This window comes from Lepidothrix coronata, unplaced genomic scaffold (assembly GCF_001604755.1).
Source record: "Lepidothrix coronata isolate B3197 unplaced genomic scaffold, Lepidothrix_coronata-1.0 Scaffold62, whole genome shotgun sequence".
Classification (NCBI taxonomy): domain Eukaryota; kingdom Metazoa; phylum Chordata; class Aves; order Passeriformes; family Pipridae; genus Lepidothrix; species Lepidothrix coronata.
In genome coordinates, this window is record NW_016690242.1 from 1,114,919 (window position 1) to 1,137,910 (window position 22,992).

Below are 22,992 nucleotides of genomic sequence, written 5' to 3' on the forward strand. Positions count from 1 at the left end.
ACTGTGGTCTTGATCTATTTCTTGCAAGTTCATGTGATTTTTTTTTACTATACCTTTACTGTTTTTGGGCACCTTTACTAAGTTGCATGTGCTCATAGTATTGCAGAAATTTGTAGAATTTCTAAAAGCTCAACCAACACATTTTTGACTGACTTCCATACCATGAAATTACATAATTTCAATTTATCCCTAGTAAAATACTTGTTCTAATGAATTGAGGTCTTTATCCTTTTTAACTATTAATATGAGAAATCAGGAGAGCACAGAGCAGAGCACATTAAGTTGATGCTGTCAGCAAGAGCTCAAAGGCTGCAGAGAGAGGGCAGTCCTTCAGTCAAGGTACCTTTCTCATTTCAGTTTGAAATCTAAATTGTTTGTGTTCAAGGTGATTCCAAGATGTACTTAAAGACAAAAAGTATTTTTTGAGGTATCCAGGGAATTTGACATTTATCTCCATCAAAGACAGTACCTTTTACTATTTGCTTGAAAATCAATAGGGAGTTCATGGTACAAAGTGGAGAGAAATTGTGCTCAGGCAGGCATCACGCTCTGCACTGGCTGTGGTTTCCATGCTGCTTGGGGCAGCAGGAAATATTTGAATAATCAGTGAGAACTACCTATATTTGTTGTTGGCATGATATATTGTAGTGTGTGTTATAAATATATAGCTGACCATCATATTTCATACCTATGTGTGTGGATGGCTGCTCAGAAGAAAAAAAGGATGGTGTGTGTAATTTGCGTTTTATATTTATGATGCTGAATCCTTCCCTGGGGTTGACTGACAATACTAATTGCTGTTCTGACTTTTGTTTTTGAAGTTGCAGGATTTCTTTTACTTGTCATGAAACCTCCTTGACTCTTTCATTGTCTTTCATTTTATGTTCAATGTATTGCAAGTGCCATAGACTTCAGATGGTCATGCTGCCACTTTTTAGTCATATCCCTATCTTCACTCTGTGCCCATGTGAGGTGTTGTGTTCACAGACTCCCTGATATGTTTCATGTGCAACAGTCCAGTTTCCTTTCATAGGAAAGTTTTTCTTCATATTATGAAGAATTTATTTAGAGCAATTATTTCAAAATTGCTCTGATTCATGTTGCCTAAATGACCTGAACTTCCTTAACCTTTTCTTTATTTTTTTGCAAATTGTGTGAAATCAGTGTTCTATAAAGGAAGCATTTTTCATCTGAGGATAGCAGATGGCTGGAAAAGGAATACATATTCATGGATTATGAAAAGGCATTTTATGGTTATCAACTAGAGCTTCCCTTTTGTTTTCCCTCAGTTTTTAACTGATTTCCTTAACTGATTTTTGTAGGCAGGTCATGATATGGGTTTATAAAGTGTGTACATAAACGTCTTTTTGAAAAATCTCTAGCATTGTAAATCTTTAATAAAAACAATAGCTTTGAGTTGAACTAGATCCAAAACTAATGATAACTATATGTTCAACTAAAATGCCAAATGTTGGAAAAAAATATTAAAATTTAATAAAGTATTTTAAAATTAAAATACTTATTAAAATAAGTATTAAAATAAGTTACTAAGATTCTAAATAGAATCTTCTAGTCATTGACTACGTTGATCACTTCCTGAGTGAATTTCTCAGCATTTAAAAGAAAGATTCGGAAAATTTTCCTCCATAGTTGAATATATAAAATGATCATTATAGTATATATGCTGTGCTTTAACGTGCAAAGCAGTTTACAGAGGTGACTTAGTATTATTAACTCACATAGAGGGGGACAAAACTGAAGAAAGAAAGTGTATTTTATTACTTGTCCAGGATTGTCCAAGGAAACTTGGTAGAAAAACTGGAATAGAACATAGTTATATTAGATACACCTGGTAGAGTTATTGGGTAGTAATTTATTGGCTCTCATGTATATATGTATGATTGGAATAGTAGAGCAACCACTGAAGTAATTTGCCAACTAAACGCCATTGTGCACCAATGTATTTTCCTTAGCCAAGGAACGTTATCTCTCAGAAGATCCCCTGTGACCACCAGTGTGCACAGTTGTAAGAGGCCAATTCACTTATAAGCAAAATCATTATTTGTCTCCAAATTTTCTTTATATGAGCATCAGTGGGACCCAGAGAGATATGAGGCATCTGGAGAAGGACTGGTGCTCAGTATTGCCTTCCTGCTGCCAGTCCCAGGTGATTTGATTCCAGCAGGTGTAGGTCAAGTACAGCCCCTGTGCTTAGATGAGCTGATGATTAGTTTGAACTGATGTGGGCTGGGAGGTAGGAACGGGGGACCTGGAGTTAAATGCTCACCTGCTCCTGTTCAAGTGAGGGCTGCCACATTGTTTGTGACTGCCTTGAGTCCTGTGAAGAACAGGATTCCTGAGTTACAGTGACAACACTAATTAATAATTTAAATCCTTCTTCTCTCTTGGAACTCTTTGATCTTCTGTTTTTCGGCTCTAATAAACATCAGCATTATCCACCAGCTTCCTCTAAAACAAGGTAACTTTTGTCTAGGATGAGGTTAAAAGATCACCATCTTTTAAAAAGAGAAATGCAGGGGTTGTGTTAGTCCCTTGAGTATTTATACCATAGGGCTTTAGCAGGACTGTGAGCGGCTTTTGTAAACTAGAAATGTAAGTCCTTTTTAGTAAGAAAAATATAATATAAACCATGTTTACACTGAATTGCCTTTTATGATAATGATTAAAAGAAGTGCTTACCTCAATGTGGAATTAGTTATTTGTTGGTATAAATAATCAGAGGCGACTAAACCTACAGTGAATGTGCCTCTGTCAGGTTTCTTCAAAGGAAAATTCTGTCAGAGCCTGGTTTCATTAGGCCCTCATGGTCTATTTGGGGTTTTAGATGTCTGTTTATAACATTAATATTGCTATGGAGTAGATCTAATTAGATATTCTCAATGTTTGATCATCAAACTTTGAGCTTTTCATGCAAATGAATATTTAACAATTGAGAGTTACTTTTCTTCATAAGATTTAGTTTCTTGAAATGTGTATCACAAACTAGAGCATCATCCCAACACCGTCTACTGATTTTTCATTATAGAAATGTTCCTAAGCTTAGCACTTGCTCAAGTTATGAGCTCAGCCTCAGCTCCAGCCAGTGGTAAAACTCAGTATTAAATAAATAGATTCAAATCAGAGTGGCAGATTTTGTGTGAATTGACTCTTTTAAATGTGTATATTTATTTCATCTAAATATATCTGAAGAACTTGAGAAAATAATGTTATTATACTCTTTTGTTCTCTATGTGGCATCATCAGCATTATCCCCAATGAAGTCAATTAAGTCATCAGTTACTTTATATTTATCAGTGTTGTATATTCTTAATGGTGCATTAAAGGATTAAATAATTTCTAATCTTCTCTACTTTCTCATAAATGGTCATTTTTTATAAATGTATTTATTTCTGTAACAGTGATAGATGCTGTTTCAGAAAATGCAGAATGACATATTAGCATTTTTTGTAATATCTGGCTTATTTGTATTTTTTATAATATGCAGACTTTTACTTTATGCCACATAGAGTAATTTGGACTAATTTTTCTTTTGCCTACATTGCATATATATTAGAAGAGATTATGTAACATTAAAATGGTGAGAGAGAGAAAGAGCATTAGTTTAGGAGGGAGGATGGGTTGTAAGTTAGAAAATAGGAATTTTTTAGTCAATATTGTCCTTATTAGAATCTAATGAGGCAGTTGACAGGATAGACATAAGATGATAAGTGTAATCCTTGACCCAGTGAAGTGTATTGTTCTGAGGTGTGAATTGTTTGCTTTGGACAGTGAGTAATAGAGGTGGTTTAATGAATCCCAGAAGTTGAAAGAAGCAGCAGTGTTGCCTTTTGACTGTCTACAAGGTAGTCTCCTTGTCAGTTTTTCTGCTTGCATTTGAAAATAATGAAAATACTGAGCATACTTTGAATGCTGTGGAAGACAAATATGAAGTAGTACCGGGAAGGAATTCTGCTAACCTTGTCTGATCACTACTGAAGTCTGCAAAGACAAGTATTGATAAGTTGCAGAGGTAATTTTATCCAGGTCTCGGTTTTTCAATGTTGTTTCTAAGGAAATTGCCACATTATGTTGGCATGGCACTGCAAGTTTCAGGGCATAATTTCATGATCTAACTGGCTTGATCCCATGACGCATTGCTTCTCAAAAGGTGGACCCAGTTCTTCTCATATATTTTCTAGTGTTCTTCAATTTTATCATGCTTTTCTAATTTTATTTTTTTTAATATGATTTAGTTCTTTTTGGAAGGGCCAGTCTTCTCTTATTTAAGCTCTCCAAGCAGTCTCACTGTAGAGTCTAGCAGAAGCAAGACAAATACAAGACAGTAGCAGGAGTGTGTGGCAGGGATTTAGCAGGAGGAAGGCCATACCCTGAGGCAGCCCTTAGCTCATCTCTTCAGCATCATCTATCTGCATCCTGAGATTGCATCAGTGGGAGGATAGTTAAAGGATGTGAATATAAACCCTATCTCTTTTAATGGTATTTCATAATTTCTCATACCTACAATTTTATATGCTCCAGTTTATAGAAAATGAGCTGAAAATAAAGAAGGTTTTAATGACTGGGTAGTAAATGAAAATAAGGAGCCTGTTGTATTATGGAAATTATAGATTGATATATTGGAGATAAATAATGGTAAAGAGGAGAATGAAATCCCAGAGGAACACTACTTGAGATTAGTTTGATCACTTTGATAGTGTTGAGTTGCCATGATGTCTATCAAGATGATGACAGGTACCAATGACAAAGTGGCAATGATAACTAAATAGCACAGCTCACCTACTGTGTTTAATTGTGAATTCTTTGAAATTAGTTCCATACTGTTGCTATTTGTGTTATTTTTTGCTCTTCGTGAATCAATCGAATGTTGAACTTTAGATTAAAAAGAACATAATCTACACAATCCTGCATGCTATTTACCTGTCTCTCTGGCAAAAGACTCCACATCCCTCTTCCCTTAATACCTCCTTAGTGTGCTTTTTTCCGTTGTATTCTTCATTGCTTTCTCTGAACACAGCATTTATCCTGTTCTTGATCTGCAAAATGCTCTTGCCTTTCTTGTTTAAATTCCTTCTGCACAGTTTTTTCATCTGTTGTAAAATATTCAAGTTATCCAGATATCTAGGTGATATGTATGTGATAGGCAGGGTGGTGTATTGACAGAGCAATTGAAAACTACATGTGTATATGTGTCATATATATGTGTCATGTATATGTGTCATCAATCCTTCTGCTTTTATGATGGTTTATTCTCCTGTCTGAGCATGACACATGAAGTTACTTGAGGCAAGGCTTATCTTCTTCTGATGCCAGAAGTCTTGTTTAAATCCAAACAAAAAAAATACCTAAGGTAATTATAAGGAGAAATCCAGATAATCCAGTAGGATTAAGCTGATAATTGTCTTTCAACAGTGACTAGTGGCCTGAGACTTCAACTGATGCCAGCCTGAAGTACTATGAATAATTGGAAGGTGATGAGTAAACCATCTTTTGGTAGCTGATTTCTTAAGATGCTCAGAGTCGTTATGCAATGTTCTGTATAGGGCTAATGAGTTTTTGGCAAAAGAAGAAGAATCAGAAGAAACAAGACAGTAGCCACCATAATTGAGGTCATATAACTGCAAAAATTGAAAACCTCAGGGAGAAGATGAATTCAGGGTTGGTGGGTTTCCATATCATCTTGCTTTGAAAAAAACCAAACCCCACATCTTCTAGGGCTTCGTACAATAGGGAATTGCCTCCATGACTACAGGAATGTAGAGGCTCCAATGCTTCCTTGAGTGAGCTTTGAAGATCTAAAGACTAATTTTGCTTTTACTGAAAGAAATTGCAATAATAATATTAATTTTTTTTCAACTGTATTATGCCTTTTTGGTAGTTTAACCTCACCATTCCTTGTCATACATGGGGAGTCTGTTAAAGTTTCAGAGTATTATTTTGTTCTTGAGGAGGTTAATGGATATCAGCTTTGTTTAGTTTTTGTGAGATTTTATTTGGATAACCTGAACCAACTGGATTTTTTTGCAAGGCCTGGAATGCGATTCATGTGTGGTGAAATTTTGACTGCTAGAAGTGAAACCAACCAAAAAGATTTTACACTAGAATGACCTGTTGTGAAGTTTTGTCTCTTGGAGCACAAAATATTTTTAAACTTATAAATGAAAGTCATTATAACCTAAAACTAGCCCAGGCCATGTAGTCAAGAATATGCCTCAGGAACAATCCTGCTCTAACAGGAAATGGCCAGAATGACCTAAAAATTATTTCACATCTCAAATTTTGTAGCTTTTCGAGGGCTCTAATTATATGTGTCATGCAATAGAAAGGAGGCAATCAGTATAGATCTGGATATACTGCAAGTGGAGCAATTAAGGAAAATCATATCTTTTTCTTTGAAATATTTAATAAAATAATGGACATATACTTTATAACCAAATTTTACGATGTGATACTTCTTAACAAAGCTTCAGTTTAGTGCTGTGATAGAAAGGAAACAGACTGATTCACAGCAAACTGAGATCATTTCTTGGATTGCATCTGAGTGTGAAAATATAAAAGTGACATTATGGAAGCTATGAAATGTTTCTACAGTGGAATGAATCACTGGCATTGACAGGAAGAAATTGGATAAGTATGTGATGAGAAACAAGTTCTAGTATGAGAAATACTGTTTTTATGATAATTTTTTTTATTTAATTTCTCCTTCCCCTCCCCTCTTTCCCTTTCAGGGTAAATGGAAAGCTGGTGGCATTGAAGGTGATTAGATTACAAGAAGAGGAAGGAACCCCATTTACCGCTATCAGGGAAGGTATGCACTCACTTTTAGTGATTATGTATGGGTATTTTTGTAATTACATTGCACTTCTTATTTCTGTGCCATGCTATAGTGAATAGCTTGAGAATTCAAATTATATGGTTACGTTCTCAGTAGGAAGAAACTTTGGTGCTTCAAAAACAAAACCTCTAATGTGGAAGTTCTTGTTAAAGAAGGCAGCTCTGCCTCTGCTTTGGCTCCTCTTAGATTTACTATACAAACAAGTACTTAAGAGGACTTTTAATGTGGGTGTGAGAAGTCACCCTGGAAGATGAGAGAGCTGTGTAAGACAAGTTTCTTGCCTGCAGGCAGCACCTAAGATGAAGGTAGATGTAATTTTTCATATGTACGCAGCATGAAGCAAAGACAGGCATTTCTTGATAAAGGCAATCAAAAGATCAGTGAGCAAAACTACAGGCATCTTGGAAGCTGTGTGTAGTTTGAGACTAGCTTTTGTTTGTTTTTCCTTCCCAGTGGACTCTAACTTGCATGCCTTGGGAATGATTCTTATCTAGCACGCTTGGAGACGCCTGTTAAGCTTTCTGTTCTGCTCCTTTATCCTTCCTTATCAGCCTCTCGTGGTCCCTAGTGATGGCTGCATTATCTGAGTCTGTCTGTATCGAGCTCCTTTGCAGAAATTGCTGGATATGCTTTCTCTGCGTGGGCCTTCTCTGTTAGAAAGTACTAAAAATGAGCCTTGGTAGAGAAATAATAAACTCTTTACCATCACACCACTGATTCAGACTCATCTGCAATTGGTAGTGAACTAAAGAGATGAAACTGTTATGGCTTTGAGGGACTTTTTAAAATTGCACTGTCTTGGCATAATTCCCAAGGTACTATGAGCCAGGGAGGTACTAGAACATCAGCCCTCACAAGGTCCACAGCTGGCTCTGCATGTGAGGTGTGTGGCTTCATATGCTATATGTCTGAATGTACAATGAGCCCATTCTGGAAGGGACTGGCCAAAAAAAAATCCACATTTCATGTGATTGACACCCTGAAGTTAGAAGCCTTTAAAGTACTGTGGATTTCCATCCCAAGGTTGTGCATTTTAAATGGCACTCTTCCACAAGGAAGGGAAAACCGTGGGTGACCAATTTATGAGGGAATTTCTGCAGTTCTTCTGTACTGCTTTGTTTGAGTAACAATTACTGAATGATCTGACACTTTTATTCATAATGATATCCATTTTATCTGTGAGCTGTCTGTCCCTGCAGCTGTGCTGGAATGAGGTGTGCAGAGGGTTACGGGTGCAGCTTTCAATATTTGTAGTGCCAAGTTCAAGTCGTAACAGCCTGTGTTTCAAATATGTTTATTGTTCTTCAGGTTTATAGTTGATATGGTACTGACTTAATAACAAAATAGTAGATAGAGCTTTCTAGTGCCTTTTTAGTGACACTTAAAAGGTTTTTTAATCTGAGCTTGGTCTAGATGAAAGTTTATAGCACTATAACTGTCAAATACAGTAAAATTTGTTTTCCTTCATAAATAGTTTGTTGTGTGAGCTCAGTATAAATAAGTATTCTTTAGGAGCAAGAACAAAGATTTTTTTTTTCTACTTGATTTCTTTTTTAAATTGCAAAGTTACACTTGCATGAAAATACTTCTCTCACTGTCATTGGAAAAGTTTCCTTTTGGCTGTGACTATAATACTGTGGTTGAAGCCAGTTAAAATTCTGGTGCTTTAATATTAGTAGAACAAAGCTCTTGTCTAGAAAAGCTCTCAAAGTTAATAATTAATACATATTTAAATGTGCATTGTCTCACTGATTTTGATGGGACTACATGCATCCATTATATTTTTAAGTACTCATCTAGGCTGAGACTAGATCCAGAGTATTAGGCTAATGAGAGAGTTTTTTCTTGTGTCTTGTAGACCTTCGGTTAGATGGGATCAAACTTTCATTATAGGTTATTTGTTTGTGGGTGGTTTTTTTTTTGGTAAATGTAATCCTCTCTAGATAGCAGAATTTCATTCAGATCTGTAAGAGCCACCTGTAGAAATACAGTCTTGTATGTTTTATATTATGTAGAAGTCACTCATACATGATGTGTTACATGGGAAGGGGAAAAATCTTTGTTTGGTTAGGGTTTGACTTTTCTGTTGTTGGTTTTGATTTTGTTAGAAACAAATATTAGGACCAGAAAAGTAAGGAAGGCTGTATTACAAATGTAATTTTCAGAAGGTAACCTCACTGATGTTGTGCCAGGCCTGTATTATTTGACAGTAACAACTACTGCTGTGGACTTCACTAGCAGGACCTGAGGAAGCTGTTACTTCTGGCAGCATCTACTCTGTCGTGGACATACTGGGCTCTGTAATGCAGCCATGCCTGGTGTCAGCTACATGGGTGGGAAAAAAAAAAAAGAAAAAAAGAAGTGCTTGGGTGAGCTCTTGAAATTATCTGAGAAGTTTGATATGGAAAAACAGTAAGAACGGGACTCTGTGTTAAGCGGGTTTTTCTTAGTCTTCATTGGATGACTGGGGCTCCAGCTCTGTAATTTAGACACTGGGACAAGTAGAACAAGGACAAATACCGCTGAGGATGAGATCAACTTCTAATTTCAGTTTTCTGAGGAGTAGTGTTCCCCTAACAGAAGAATGCATGTATGGTGGTATGAGCCAGAGGTCTGTTGGAGGGCATTTCTTTCCAAGTTTTTTCATAATGGAGAAATCAGGCAGAGTTTGACCTTGACTTATTCCTTTTTTTCTAATTTTCCATAAATGCAAGACAAATTCAGGCAAAAGTCTAGTTAGTTGTAAATTAAAACTACTGTAAGTAAATTGTTTAACATTTCTCATGGTTTCTTGAGTGAAGGAGAATACCATTCCTGCTCAGTGCTCCTAATGGGGATGCTGTGTGATGTTAATTAGGGGGAAGTCACAGGCTGAAATCTTAAAGAAGTGGTCCTGCTGAGGGAATTTTGTAGCTGGCTGTGTACAGGGAAGCATATTGTTACTGTTGTGACAGTAGCAGAATGAAGTGCAAAGAAAAACAACACTATAAAAGAAAAAGACCAAGAGAAATAGGAAAATGTAGGATTTAAATACGGAATGTGTGACTGCGGAGACAAGCACCAACTTGGTTGAAACAAAAAGTGGAAGGAAAAATTAAAAAAACACCTGACCAAACAAAAAAACCAGTAAAGTTGCATAAGAAAAATCATAGTTAATGCCTGGGGGAGGTTTAGCTGAAACTTCAATTAAAGTTTATAAAGTAATTCTGCTTTTACAGCAGATATGGGTTTGTGTCTTCTACCATTCATCAAAGTTACATAGGTTTGAATGAAAGTAGGTAAAGGTGGCACATTTATTGGTGCTGTTCAGCTCTCTATTGAATTCCTAGAACAAAATTTAGAAGCAGTCTGTGCTAAATGTTCTTTCAACTTCTCCTGAGTCAGATGTACCAACTTACAGCATGCAGTTTACAGGACGTTTCCCTCTGAATTTAGCTTACTTAGACTGAGATAATCTAATTTACCTTTGAAGAACCTGAGGAAAAAAAAAAGGGAAAAGAAAAGATAAAAAAGCCCAACTGAATCTGGTGTGTATACCTGAGTGTGTTAAACATTTTATGTGATTATCTGATCACATATATGTGAGTGGTGCAGGCCACCATATTACTGTTGTGGGCTAAATGTGCCTTCAACTGTGATATCTGAGATACTAGAGTCTGAAAGTCACTTACATGCTATTTTCTCACTTAAAATAAATTCTGTAGAATTCAGATTAGCAAATGATTTCTGGTTTAGTGTAGTTGTGGTTTATTCTTTTTTATGTAACTCTCATTATCAACTGTTCAGAGATGTTTCGGCATCACACTTGAAGTATGATTAAATCCACTGCAGCTAGCAGAAAAGTTCACTGACCTTAACTTTTGTCTCAGATATTTCATTCCCTTTATTTCCTGTAGTATCATATGGTCGCCTAGGCTAAATACTGAACTGTATGGTAGATTCTAATTCTGGGAACAGCTTGATTTACAGTTCTATAGTTATCTTTTTTTACTTCTGAGTAATAATATTGCTCATACAGCATGAAAAAGATTTTACTTTTTGGGTATGTATGTAGACATACATACTTGGCTTTATTGACACTTTGCTTCTGAGGTTAATTTGCTTACTGTGTTCTCAGGCAATAAAATTCTTTCCTCCCCATCCTAATTGTGAAAACTTTTTTGCATTTGGTTTTCATTTTCCACCCCTGGAAATATTGCTATTTACTATAGTAATAAAACTCTGTTCCAGTGTTTTAGTATATGGTAATGTTTCATTTCCCATAGGTCTAGATGAAGTTTCAAAGCATCAGCCAAGCCAGGCATGTTTTGTAGGTATTTTGGTACTTTTCATTTAAATGCCATGGATTGAACCACTTTCAGTTTATTTCTCTTTATATTAATTATTGTATTTACATCTTATAATTCACAGCTATTTGTACCAATTTTTGTTTCACATTTTAAAAGTGTTCAGGTGATAGACTGTCTCTTCATCTTTGATTTGGCCGTTGCCCAGATAATAATTTTCCATCTACTCCACTGTCAAAGGCTGTGGTCTTTTTTCCACATATAGATAGAGGCGTGCAAAAATAGCACATGAGTGCTCTGGAAGCAGTCTGCTCTCTTGCATTATAAGATTACAAAAAATATGGGATTTGCTTAATGAATTTCTTTAATTTTTAAAGAGCAGTTCATCATGCATACTGAATAAGTTTATTTTGTGACTTGGAGGAGAAAACCTAGTGCATTTGAGTGCCACTACAGAGCATGGAGGAGAGATGCTTAACTCTTGGCCACAGAAGTCTTCAACGTTTCAGGCTTCTTCCAACTTATCTCACTGTGTGGTAGGAGGAAGTCTAGAGGAGGCCACCGAGATGATTAGAGGGATGGAGCACCTCTCCTATGAGGAAAGGCTAAGAGAATTAGGATTGTTCAGCTGGGAAAAGAGAAGGCTTCAGGGTGACCTAATTGCAGCTTTCCAGTACCTAAAGGGACCCTACAAGAAAGATGAAGAGAGACTATTTACAGGAGCATGTAGTGAGATGACAAGGGGGAATGGCTTCAAACTGGCAAAGAGTATGGTTAGATTAGATATGAGGAAGAATTTCTTTACTTTGGGGGTGGTGAAGCCTTGGAACAGGTTGCTCAGAGCAGATGTGGCTGCCCTATCCCTAGAAGAGTTCAAGGCCACGTTGGATGGGGCTTTGAGCAACCTGGTCTAGTGAAAAGTGTCCCTGCCCATGGTAGGGGGATTGGAACTAGATGAGCTTTAAGATCCCTTCCAACCCAAGCCATTCTATGATTCTAAGAGAAACAAAAAATGAAAACCTGAAAGAGTCTCTAAGAAATAAATTAGAATTTGCCTTTATTCTCCAGGACACATATTACATAACATTATATATTATAATATTATATATTATTATATAAAATTATTTTATATTATAATATATATTACGTTATTCCCCAGAACATATATTTATACCAGACAGAATTTCTGAGGTTGGGAAAGTTTTCTGAAGCCTCCCTTTCTGAAATTGTCAGGCTGAATGGGCTAAATCTTCACAAAACTGTTCTGTGGAAAATTGAAACAGAGTAACTGCTAAGAAAAGAATACAGGGACAATCAGCAGTTTGCCAAGAGAAAGCTCTTACCTAAGTGTATGTGTAATTTATTGCACAGTGTTTCTAATTGATGCACAATGGAAAATGCTGCTTTATAGTAACAATACTGCAAGTGATGTAAAGCAGCTGTGCTTCTGTATTACCCTAGAGAAATAACACGGTGTGTACCCGTACCATCTAAGGAAGAGCTCCAGAAAATTGTATTTTTACTGAGTAGACATAATTCTTGTGACTTCATACTAAATTATTACCTGAGTTATTGCATGCACTTCCCAGTTCAGTGATTTTTGACTGATATATGGCCTAATGATCTTTAGAACACTTAAGTCAACAAATGACCTCATGGCACTAGTTAGATGACTCTCGGTGATAAGCCTCCTATTCATTGTATTAGAGTAGGTCTGGAAGGTTGTATGCTGTAGGTCAAGGGCACAGTGAAACAATATCTGCCTTTTTTTTTTTTTAAAGCCATTGGTTGATCGGTTGATCTACTGGTAGAAGGTAAACATGAAAATTGCAATGAAAATCCTGACTTCATCTTCCAATAAAGAATAAATTATTCTTTTTCTCAGAAGTTAAATCATCCACTTACAAAAAGCAAACCTATTCATTTTATGCAGCATTGTTTTGGCGGTTTTGTTGATTTTTTTTTGTTTAGCTTTTTTTTTTTTTAATTAAGGAAGCTTGACAACTGCTTTCTTTTGAGTGATAGGAGTTTGGAGGACTTTCATATTTCCTTCACAAAGTCCAGTCAAGAAATTTAAACTTCCATAACTGAAATGCCTAAAAGCTTCATGTGTGTTTGGCTCATCAAGCCTCAGGGAACTTCAGGAGATTACATTTACGATGATGGAGATGTAACTATTCTGAGCATACATGTCACATGAGTTACTATAGGGGGTTTGTGTCTTTATGTTTTCAGAGTGTGAGGATAAGTTCACTCTCCCCAAAAGCCACATCGCTTTGGAACATTAAAGTAAATAAAGAAAGGGACAGTAGCTTGGCTGTGGCTTGGGGAACTTTTTTCCTTGCCTACAGAGTTGGCAGAGCTGGTGCCTACTGCAGGCTAAATAGCTACAGCTCAATTAACTGTAAAGTCCCTGCAAAACCAGTTCAGCTTGTAGTCGTAATAGCTTTGTTTTTCAGTGTTGTTAAAAATAAAACGCACAAGCCAAGAACCTCTGGGACACTGTGTCGTTGGATATTTGAGGTCAAGAAGTATTCAAAAGTAAGAGACTCTAGCAATTTTTATTTCTCTGTCTGAACTGTTTCTGTTATGGTGTCATAGTTTGAAATTCGCCCCCCCCGAGAGGCTGGGGGGGCTCAGAGGTGATTAGGTGCCAGGGCAGTGTTCCCTGCAGAGCCAATCACCACCCATGTTGTTCGCTTCTGCTCAAAGTCACATATCACAGCCCCAGAAGCGGTTGGCAGTTCTGTCTTGGTTGTTTTGCTGTTGGTGTCTGCTGCGTGTAGGTGGAGAAGGCCAGGGGGTGGCTGGGCTCCCTCTCTCCCCTGCTGGGGGGAAGAGGGGAGCCCTGCGGCTCCCCTAACTCTGTCTAGGCCAGAGTTAGAGACAGCATTGGAATGAGTGCATGTTTGTGAGGGATGCGACTCACAAACAACTGGTAAGTGGGAGAGAGAGAGAGAGACAGGCCCTGCAGCCAGGCCCTCTTCTTCTTCCCCCCCCACCTTTGCAGCCAAACTGCAGAGGAGGGCTGTTTTTCCCTCTCACTGTTTAGTGAGAGTGGATGTGAGGCTCAGCATTAGAGCAGAGCCAAGTGGACGGGCCAGAGGAGGCTCGATTGCTAGGGAGAAGGATCCCAGGCAAGAATTGGAGACGGACCCCAGAGAGAGAGAGAGAGAGGGGCCCGGAGGATGTCTCTGCTGTGATCTAAAATGCAGGACAGCCGAAAACCCAAAGGAGGAATCAACATTCCAGGAAACAGACGCTTGATAAGCTGAACTACACTGCAGCAGCCTACAAACCGAGGTATGAGAGAGAAATATCACACAGCAGCAGAAGAGCAAGGACTCAAAGCTATCTTCTTGGACTTCGTGAGGACTGCAACAAACAACTGGAACTTGGTGAGGGGGGAGCGTTCAGGCCCAGAACACTCCACAAGAGGGACTGGTTACTCTCCAGCCTTGAAAGGCTTCTTTCTGTACTAAAGTTAAAGGAAAGGGCTAAAAGGACTGACAGAAATGTAAATATAATATATATATAGTTGCTTTTAGTTTGTACAGTATATTTATTTGTGTAAATAAATGTATATACTTCCCCCTTCCCCTACAGAAGCCTCCAGTCTGAAAGTTTCTCTCCAGTGTTAGGATAAATTGTGTGAACGGGGTGGGGGGAAGCCTGGAAAATTGGATTTTGGATTTCTAATGTGGCTCAAACTGCCACATATGGTCATCCTGCAGCCTTCCCCAAACTGTGTGATTCCTCAAGATAAAAGAGGAATACAGGATTTCCAAATTAAATGAGGTTGGGCTTCAAAAACTACAGGACATTTTGAAAAGGATGTTCCTGGGACATTTTTTATGAAATGTAGTCAGCTTTTAAAATTTCCAGTACTTTCGGATGTTACTTATTATTAAATACCCTCTCACAATGCAGATAAACGTATGCTACTTCTTCTTGAACGTTAATAATATAAAAATTGCCTTTCATTTCTGCAGGTTTTTTTCTGAGCATTTTTTCGATACTGAGATTTTCAACTATGTGTCATTTGTACTTTCTCCTGCATATGCTTTTGAATATGTCTAAGAGAAGTGTGTTAGATGTTTGGTGATGTCATTATGGAGCTTGGAAGCAGTAGGATCTTTCATCTTTACTCTGCTTTCCCTCCTGCTGTTCTCCCCAGCCCTGACTGGCTGCTAATTTTTTTACTGACAGTGTCCTAGTTAGAACAGCTGGGACCAGTTCATCACTGTATGGATGTAACCCAAAAATGTGTATTCTATAGCCTTCCATGCCATTTCCCAGAAACTGTTATCAATAGACCATTTACACCATTTGCCCAGAGCAGCCTGACTCTTCAGGATATAAACTGGGTGTTAAGAGGCCCACAAGATAAGAGGATGCTCCTGTCCTCACACCCATTGTGGAACTCCCCGCCCTGAGGGAGGTACTGGGCATTCCTATCTGAACCGGAGGATATATAATCTTGGGGTTTTGGGACTTTTTTAACCACTCGTGGGATTCAGAGGAAGACTGCAGATCACCACTCTCAACCAGACTGAGACCACCACTCTCGACTGGACTGCAATCACCACTTTTCAATCAGACTGCAACCACCACCCTCGACTGGACTGCAATCACCACTCTTGACCAGACTGCAACAGCACTCTCACCAACAGGTTTTCCCCTCTCCTTTTACTTTGGACTCAGGGGGCCCAACGAAAACTACTCTGTCCATGCCCCAGGGTACTGGGTTATACATTTGAGTTTTGTGGGTTAAAACCGACTGTTTGTTTGTATAATCGTATTTATTGTATTATTTTATTAAATTGTTATTCTGACTTATAATCTCTCTTTTGAGTTGAGTTCATTTTCCCTGCTGGTTTACCTTTAAACCAGCACAGACAGTTATCATTTACTTTTCCCCGCAGTTGGATTAGCTGACTGTAACAGGTGAACTGAACTCCTAGTCATCTCAGATGAATGTGGGAGAGCCAATAGTTGTCCAATTTCATATGGAGTGCAAGTGGTTACTATGATATTATTTTTTTCTGCTTTTCAGTGTGTACAAATTGCACTGTGCTACTTTCTCACTTCTTTTTAGTGGAACAAATGAAAGCTTTTGTAGGGTGCTCAGAAACAGCAGAGATTGAAAAAGTCTGTCCTGCTTGTTTCTTTGTACCTTGCTATTCATAGGCTGAACATAGCTCTTCCTTCCCCCCTGCTTTTTTTTCCCCTCTAACAAATTAGTGGTTTTCTCAATTAGAAACCCTTCAGGAGAGATGGGATTACATAAATGCGGCATAAATTATGGTGTTTCCCTTTGAGAATCATTATATAAATTTTAAACTCTATAATGAACTCCCATCATTTGGGAAAAGTGTCATGCTTTTCTGAGAAGTACAAATGCAAATTCCAAATTATCCAGCTTCGTAGAGCTAAATCTGTTCCACAGAATATTCCATTTCCTCTGTCCTCCTCCCATTCTCCCTCCAATATTTTATCTGTAGCCTTCTGAGATGGAAAACAGCTTTGTAAATTGAATCTTCATTCAGTACTTTTGATGTGCAAGCTGTGACCTTCTTCTGGCTTCTGTTCTTGAGCACAGTTCAAGCAAGAAAAGAATGGTGTGACACTTTGACGATTTCTTTTTTTAATATGATCATTTTGCCATCAAGAATTCTTTCCTCATCCTTGTAATGTCAGCTTAATGGCAGACCTTTCAGGCTCTGCCCTACTTCCACCAAAGAAGTTGTCTGTGCATCCTCAGTGCTCACTGAGGAAGGTGCTGGATAAGGGATCTTGTGCTAGTTCCAGTGCTGGAAGGTTACAAACCCATTAGTTCAGAAATGCTGTTGAACCCTTCTCCGTATGGCATTTGCTTACAGTTTCCTCTGCTCTGAGTTTCAGGTCTCTCTGACTTGGCTTTTGCCCCTGCTGAGGCTTTCTGCTCAGAGCAGTTTTCTTCTGCTCAAAACCATTTCTTCTCTTCCCTATTTAATGCAGGAGTCAGAACTGTTGCCTTACAGATTCTGGGCTACTGCTCTCACTACCCCTGATAGTATGACAGAAAGGGTAGAAAAACATGACAATTATAGAATATGGAGGATATAAGGAGGGTGGCAATCCCATCTATAAGTTGTACAGAACCCTTATGCAGTCCTCATGACTTTCTTGTTTGAGTGGAAGTTGTTAAGTCAGTCTTTTTATGCTGTATGCAAATTCAACCTCCTCTTATAGCACATTTTGCCACCATAAAATGTAGAGCTAAGTTAATCCTTCTCCAAGTAGCATTAGTTTTTACCCTGTGACCATGTTGCAGTTGGAGTGGACGTAATTGGTGATACACATACCAGTTTCTTAATATGAATGGAGATGATAGCAAATGATGGCATATCTCAGTTTGAACTGCTTAGAGACCCTAAGGCACCCTTCAAAGTGCCAGTATCTTCCATGGCCACCTGGTGAAATAAAAATTTAATACCATCTGGTGTTGAGGCAGAGAAATGTCTCCTGAACCTAGCCAATTTTTCTAATTGTTTTTTCTTTGTTATATCTTCCTTTTGCAAAAGGAATAATCTAAAGAACAATACCATTTTGCCTTGTGGTGAAAGTAGAGACTTCCAATCTGCACAAAGTCATTTGCCTTTGTCAAGATCTTCTGATTTTTTGTGTGTTTTTCAACTGCTACCTCCTGGACTTTGAAAATACCAGGATGAGGTGGCAACTCAGTGCTTGAACTGATTTGGTTAGCTTGAGTTTTATCCATGGTCTTTTGAACATATAAAACTAGTAGATGACTCTTGTATCTCAGCAGAATTGGTTTCAATTTGGGGTAAATGCAAAATAAGGACATTAGAAGGTTGTGTGGTTTCCTGGTGTTACATCTCTCCCCCTTGAAGGAGATACATCACTACATATGTGGAAAGAAGTGTATGGGTACATAGGCATTTTTTACGTGCATTTGTCTCCTGTATGTCTTTACGACTTAAAAAGCCAATTAACCCAAAGAACCAAATCCTTTTTGAAGGGTGCATATTGTCTTTGATCAGCTCAGAGAATGTCTAATATGAGTTGGACTTGAAGCCGCATCTAGATAAAGATAAAATTCTTCCTATGAAAGTTGTCAGAAGTGATGTCTAAGACATGTGACCATCTTCTTGCTACTGACTTATAAACATGATCAGAACAGCTTTGTGTGTTTTTAACACAGAAAGTTCATGAATGAATTATCCTAATTCTCCTGGTGTGTGTAATTTATTTAAAAATATGATATGAAACAGTCTTGGTTCTTCAGACACGAGTATAACAATGAGTATAACACAGTACTTTGCTGAAAAGTTTAAGGATGAATTGTTTCTAAACTTTGAAACAGTTGAGAAATATTTTCAGCAGCCCGCATCTTTGTACTGCCATGAAATATGGCAGCAGCCACTGTAGTTAAAAAGAAGCACTAACTCCTTCCTCATAGGAAGAAAAAGATTAATTTTCATCAAGACAGAGGAAAAAGTGGTAACAAATACATCTTATACTAAAGTTATATATGTGAGAAAAAAATACATCTTTCTTCTTTCTCCTTTGCTTTTTTTTCCTGTTTCTTCACATGTTCCTTTTTTCCTTTGCTCTACCTGCTGTCAGATGCTGTAGTCATAGTTGTCTGGGTGAGACCATTCCTTCAGGAGACAGCACTGCACCTTTTCTTCTCTTGTATTATTCCATAGGCTGAAGATTGTGTTGCAAATATTTTAGTTCAATTTCTCCTTTTTTGCTGGGAGAGGTGGGAGATTTATCATTCTGGAATTATATGAAACTGAAATAAATGCTTCATAAAGGGATTTCTTCTTGCAGCATGGGTGGAGTTACTGCTTTCAGGCTTTATAATCAATATGAAGAGAGTAGCATTTCAAAATTAGAATTTGACCTTTACTGTCTTCTTCAAAGCAATGAAAATGAATATCCACATCATTTTACTTCTGAATGTTCCTCCTGAGTAAGCAATACTAAAAAGCAGCTGATAATATATCGCATTTTTCTGCTGAGATGAAGGGGAACTGGATGGTTCAGAGACAGGTAATAGGATATTGTGACCTTCCACCTCTGACCCATATATTGAAATACAAGCCGTGACTGTGGAGTCTCTAAAAGTCACCACTATGGGATTTACAGTTGTAGAGTCTGGAACTTTGTATTTCTGAATTTTTAAGGTCTGAGCCACTTGTCACAAACTTCCACAGCTTCTTAGCTGGCAGCAGATTTAGCTGGAGCCAACAGAAAAATTAACTTAACAGCAAAATGAATGGAGGAAGGCTTGTAAATAAGGATGTTTTAGGTGTAATAAACTCAGTTATTTGTATTTGTTTTGATCTGATATAGCTTGTTTGTCATCCATGTTTTGTGATGCTTGATTTAGAGTTTGTTTAATCAGTGCAGAAGTGGTATCGACTAGTTTTCTTTGACTTTTACTTAGTTGTTAGGAAGGGGTTAATGCAAATTAAGATTCTGTGGATTTTTCTCTTGAGGAGATATTCAAAACTTGCACTGCCAATGACAGGTAATTTATATTTTAATTTATATATTAACTTTTCGCTCTGGCCCTCATGTGGAAGCTTCCTAACACCTTTTCTTAGTCTATAGGTAACTTAAGCTGAGAGTTAATTCTTTGAAGCCCATCTTAGTTGTATAGCTCAGGTAATTAGATCCATGGGTTTTATTTAGACTTAATTATCAGCTGGTTTTCCTTGAGCAAAAGCAATCGAGAAAGTGAAGAAAGTGGTAAGAATCTTGGTGTACCGGCACACTAGCTTTGCAGACAGGGTGATGGCAGTGCCAGTGGGGCTGGCTTCCATTTCAAAACATTCTCCCTTCCCTCGTATCTCCTGAAACTTGAGAGGACAAAGGAGCCCCAGTTACTGTGATAGGTTAAAAACAGCTAATAAAAAAAAAAGTAAATCAAAACTGCTTGTGATGCCCTAAGATCCTTAAGATCCTCAGATCCTAGTATATAGAATTTTAATATAGCTTTTAATACTTTAACCACCCTTTGTCACCCTTTGTGCCAAATTTTTGAACTTCTGTTTAATGTTCTTTTTCAAGGAAAGATTTTAGCAAGAGCATCAAGTCTGTTGAAGATGTACCTAAAGAACATAATATACACATTGTTTGTAGACAAAACTATCCAGAAGGCCCAGAATTGTTGAAATGGTTCCAAGCAGGATGGTAGGTGTTGACAACAAGGAAGATATTGAGGAAGGAGGGATCCTAGAAGACCACCAACTCAAAGCAGGAAGCGTGCCTAGGGGAGGGCCTGAGGCAGGTTCGGTGGATGGACAGTTTTTGGGACCATGATGTAATGGTTGGATATGATAATTAGCCAGTATCATAAAATTGTAACAGCTATTCTGTGTGTTTATGCTAAATGTATTTTATGCACCTTAATGCCTTAATTAAAGACCTGCTCTATACCTTACTTTACTAAACTCTTTAGAGAATTTTTCTTTGATTTTAGGCAACACTTGCAAACTAAAAAAAAAAAAAAAAAAAAAAGAGCTCTCATCATATTTCAAAGTTTTAGTTTGGAAGCAGTCAAAATTCAAAATTGACATACCTTTATGTAGTCCAAATATTTCCAAAATTTTATAACTAGTAAAAATATAATCTACTCTACTTTTTACACATTTCACACACACATTCTCTCACTCACTTTCCTTTCTCTCTCTTTCTTTGAAATCCAGGATGCATGCTTGCTATTTTTTGTGCTGTGAGGGCTCAAAAAATGTGTTTAATAATGGTGAGAAATTTTTCATACAAACATGCACTGGACTGTGTAAAGGTTTTATTAAGAAAATGAGATGACATGAACCCCAACCATTTAGCATATTAACCTCTGGACAAGGTAAAAATTTGCCTTTTTTTTGTTTCATTTCTGGTTTTCTCAGCGTGGCAGTGCCTACACTGCTGCTGTTAGGAAACTGCCAGTTCCTGAAGGGGCATCTAACACAAAATAAAACCCAGCAAGTTGCAGGCCCATTGACAGAAAGCTGTAAAGAACTTCCACACTTTTCCAAGTTACTTTATGTATTTGTAGTTCTAAAAGGTATTTTTCAATTTCCAACTCTGTGTTTCTCGGAAGGTCTTGGTTATAAAGCTGACATGGTTGAAATACTGGCTTTGCATCAAGGTTTCTAACAGAATTAGCATTTGAATCACTTGAGGCCCTATTCACAAAGCAGAGGACTATTTGCATAATCAAAAATGCTTTATTTTGCATGCCGGTGGAGAAGCTAAGGGTTGTAGCCGCAGCTCACAAACAAAATTCAAGTGATCACGTTGATGTATGTCTGTATGCTGCTGTCTCTCAGTCTTGCTTGTACAAATTAGTACCAATCTGTATAAAGGCAAAAGAAAAGGTTTTGGAGCAGTATGTAGTCTCCATTAAAAGCCTGATTAAACAGGCTTGGCTTAAGTTATCTGTGTAAGGATTAGATGGACTTCCCACTCTACCAAATGTGGATGAGTTTTGTGGGGACTTATGCAGATGGGTTGTTGCAAGACAATGGATGCCTTTCTAAAAATATGCTCAGTAAAAATTTATGAGCTTGAAAATTGCTTCTTGTGTTGAGGAGGTCAAACTAAATATCCTATAAGAGTGTGTACCTGTGGATAATGTGTTCAAGACATTAACATCTTTCTGTCGGATTTCTGCCGGTACTCCAAGAGCACAAATTAAATTAATTTATTTAAAAATATACTAATTAAAAGCTTGAAGTTTAAATAAAAAAATAAAAGAAAGTGAGATTTAAAGTAAATTAAAACCATCAATAATAGGTATGCTTCTGAAAAGAGAATCTATGGTTTTGAGCCTTTGGTAGGACAGTGTGAACTTTGTGTGTGTGCTTGTTTGTTAAATTCAACTTATACCTCTAGAATAAAAGTATTTCTTAGAGTGTATCTAGATCTGGAAACTGGACTGGAAATTCCATTCATCCCTGTTCTATAAAATTTTATGTTTCCAAATACTCTAGAGTCTAAGTACACCATTAAGAGATGTCCTTTTCTGTGCATTGCTTTGGAGCTGTCAGCAAAAGGTGGGTTTTACTCTGGTTCATACACCCACGTTCTCTGCAGAGTTTGCTGTTTTTATGGTTGACCGAAGCGCATAAATTTAAAGTGGTTCAGCTTCTCATTCATTTTAATTACAGAGGCCATTAACCTTGTAAAATCATTGACAATTATAAATCTACATCTTTGGGAATTATGTAAACAAGTTTATAAAAGCTCTTGAAGTGAAATGAAAGCCAAACTCTATACAAGGACAAGGTTTTATTAACCTCACTTATTAAAAACCAACAAAATGTTGGAAATATACCTGCAGATAATCATACACTCCTTGCTGACCGTGACACCACTGCATTTCCTATGATTGTGCAGCACTCATTGCATAGTTAACGTTAAAGATAACTTCAAGATACAGATACACAACTGTAGTTTCTGCTCAAGTAAATGGTTCTTAATATTTTACATGCAGTTTATTGTGGTCTGAGAACTTTGGGAGAGGAGTGTATTTTACTGCCTCAGATCAGGTTTGTTTATCTGTGGACATCTTGTCAGTTTGTTTCAAATGTTATCAGGCTGTCATATGTAAGCATCCTAACCAGCTAGGGGAGAGGCATTTTAATGGACCTCTTGGAGTCTGTGATCTGTCGTCAGTCATGGACTGATCTTTCCTTTTTTTGTTTGGGAATACTTCTGTTCTGTTTTCATAAGGCTAGTGCTATTTGAAATACTGAACTATGTTGTGTATTTAGTCTTGTGAATGTTAGCACTTTGACACTATTTTAATTTCAATATCTGAAATGGAAG

General features: G+C 37.4%; 1 protein-coding gene across 1 annotated transcript in view; it reads left to right on the forward strand.

Moving 5' to 3' along the window:
- The window catches only part of CDK14 (cyclin dependent kinase 14), a 316,963-nt gene that overhangs the window by 98,262 nt on the left and 195,709 nt on the right, over positions 1-22,992 (forward strand). Inside the window, exon 5 of the mRNA XM_017817641.1 lies at positions 6,747-6,826. Within this exon, the coding sequence (XP_017673130.1) occupies positions 6,747-6,826 (80 nt within the window). The remainder of the gene's footprint in view (positions 1-6,746; positions 6,827-22,992) is intronic.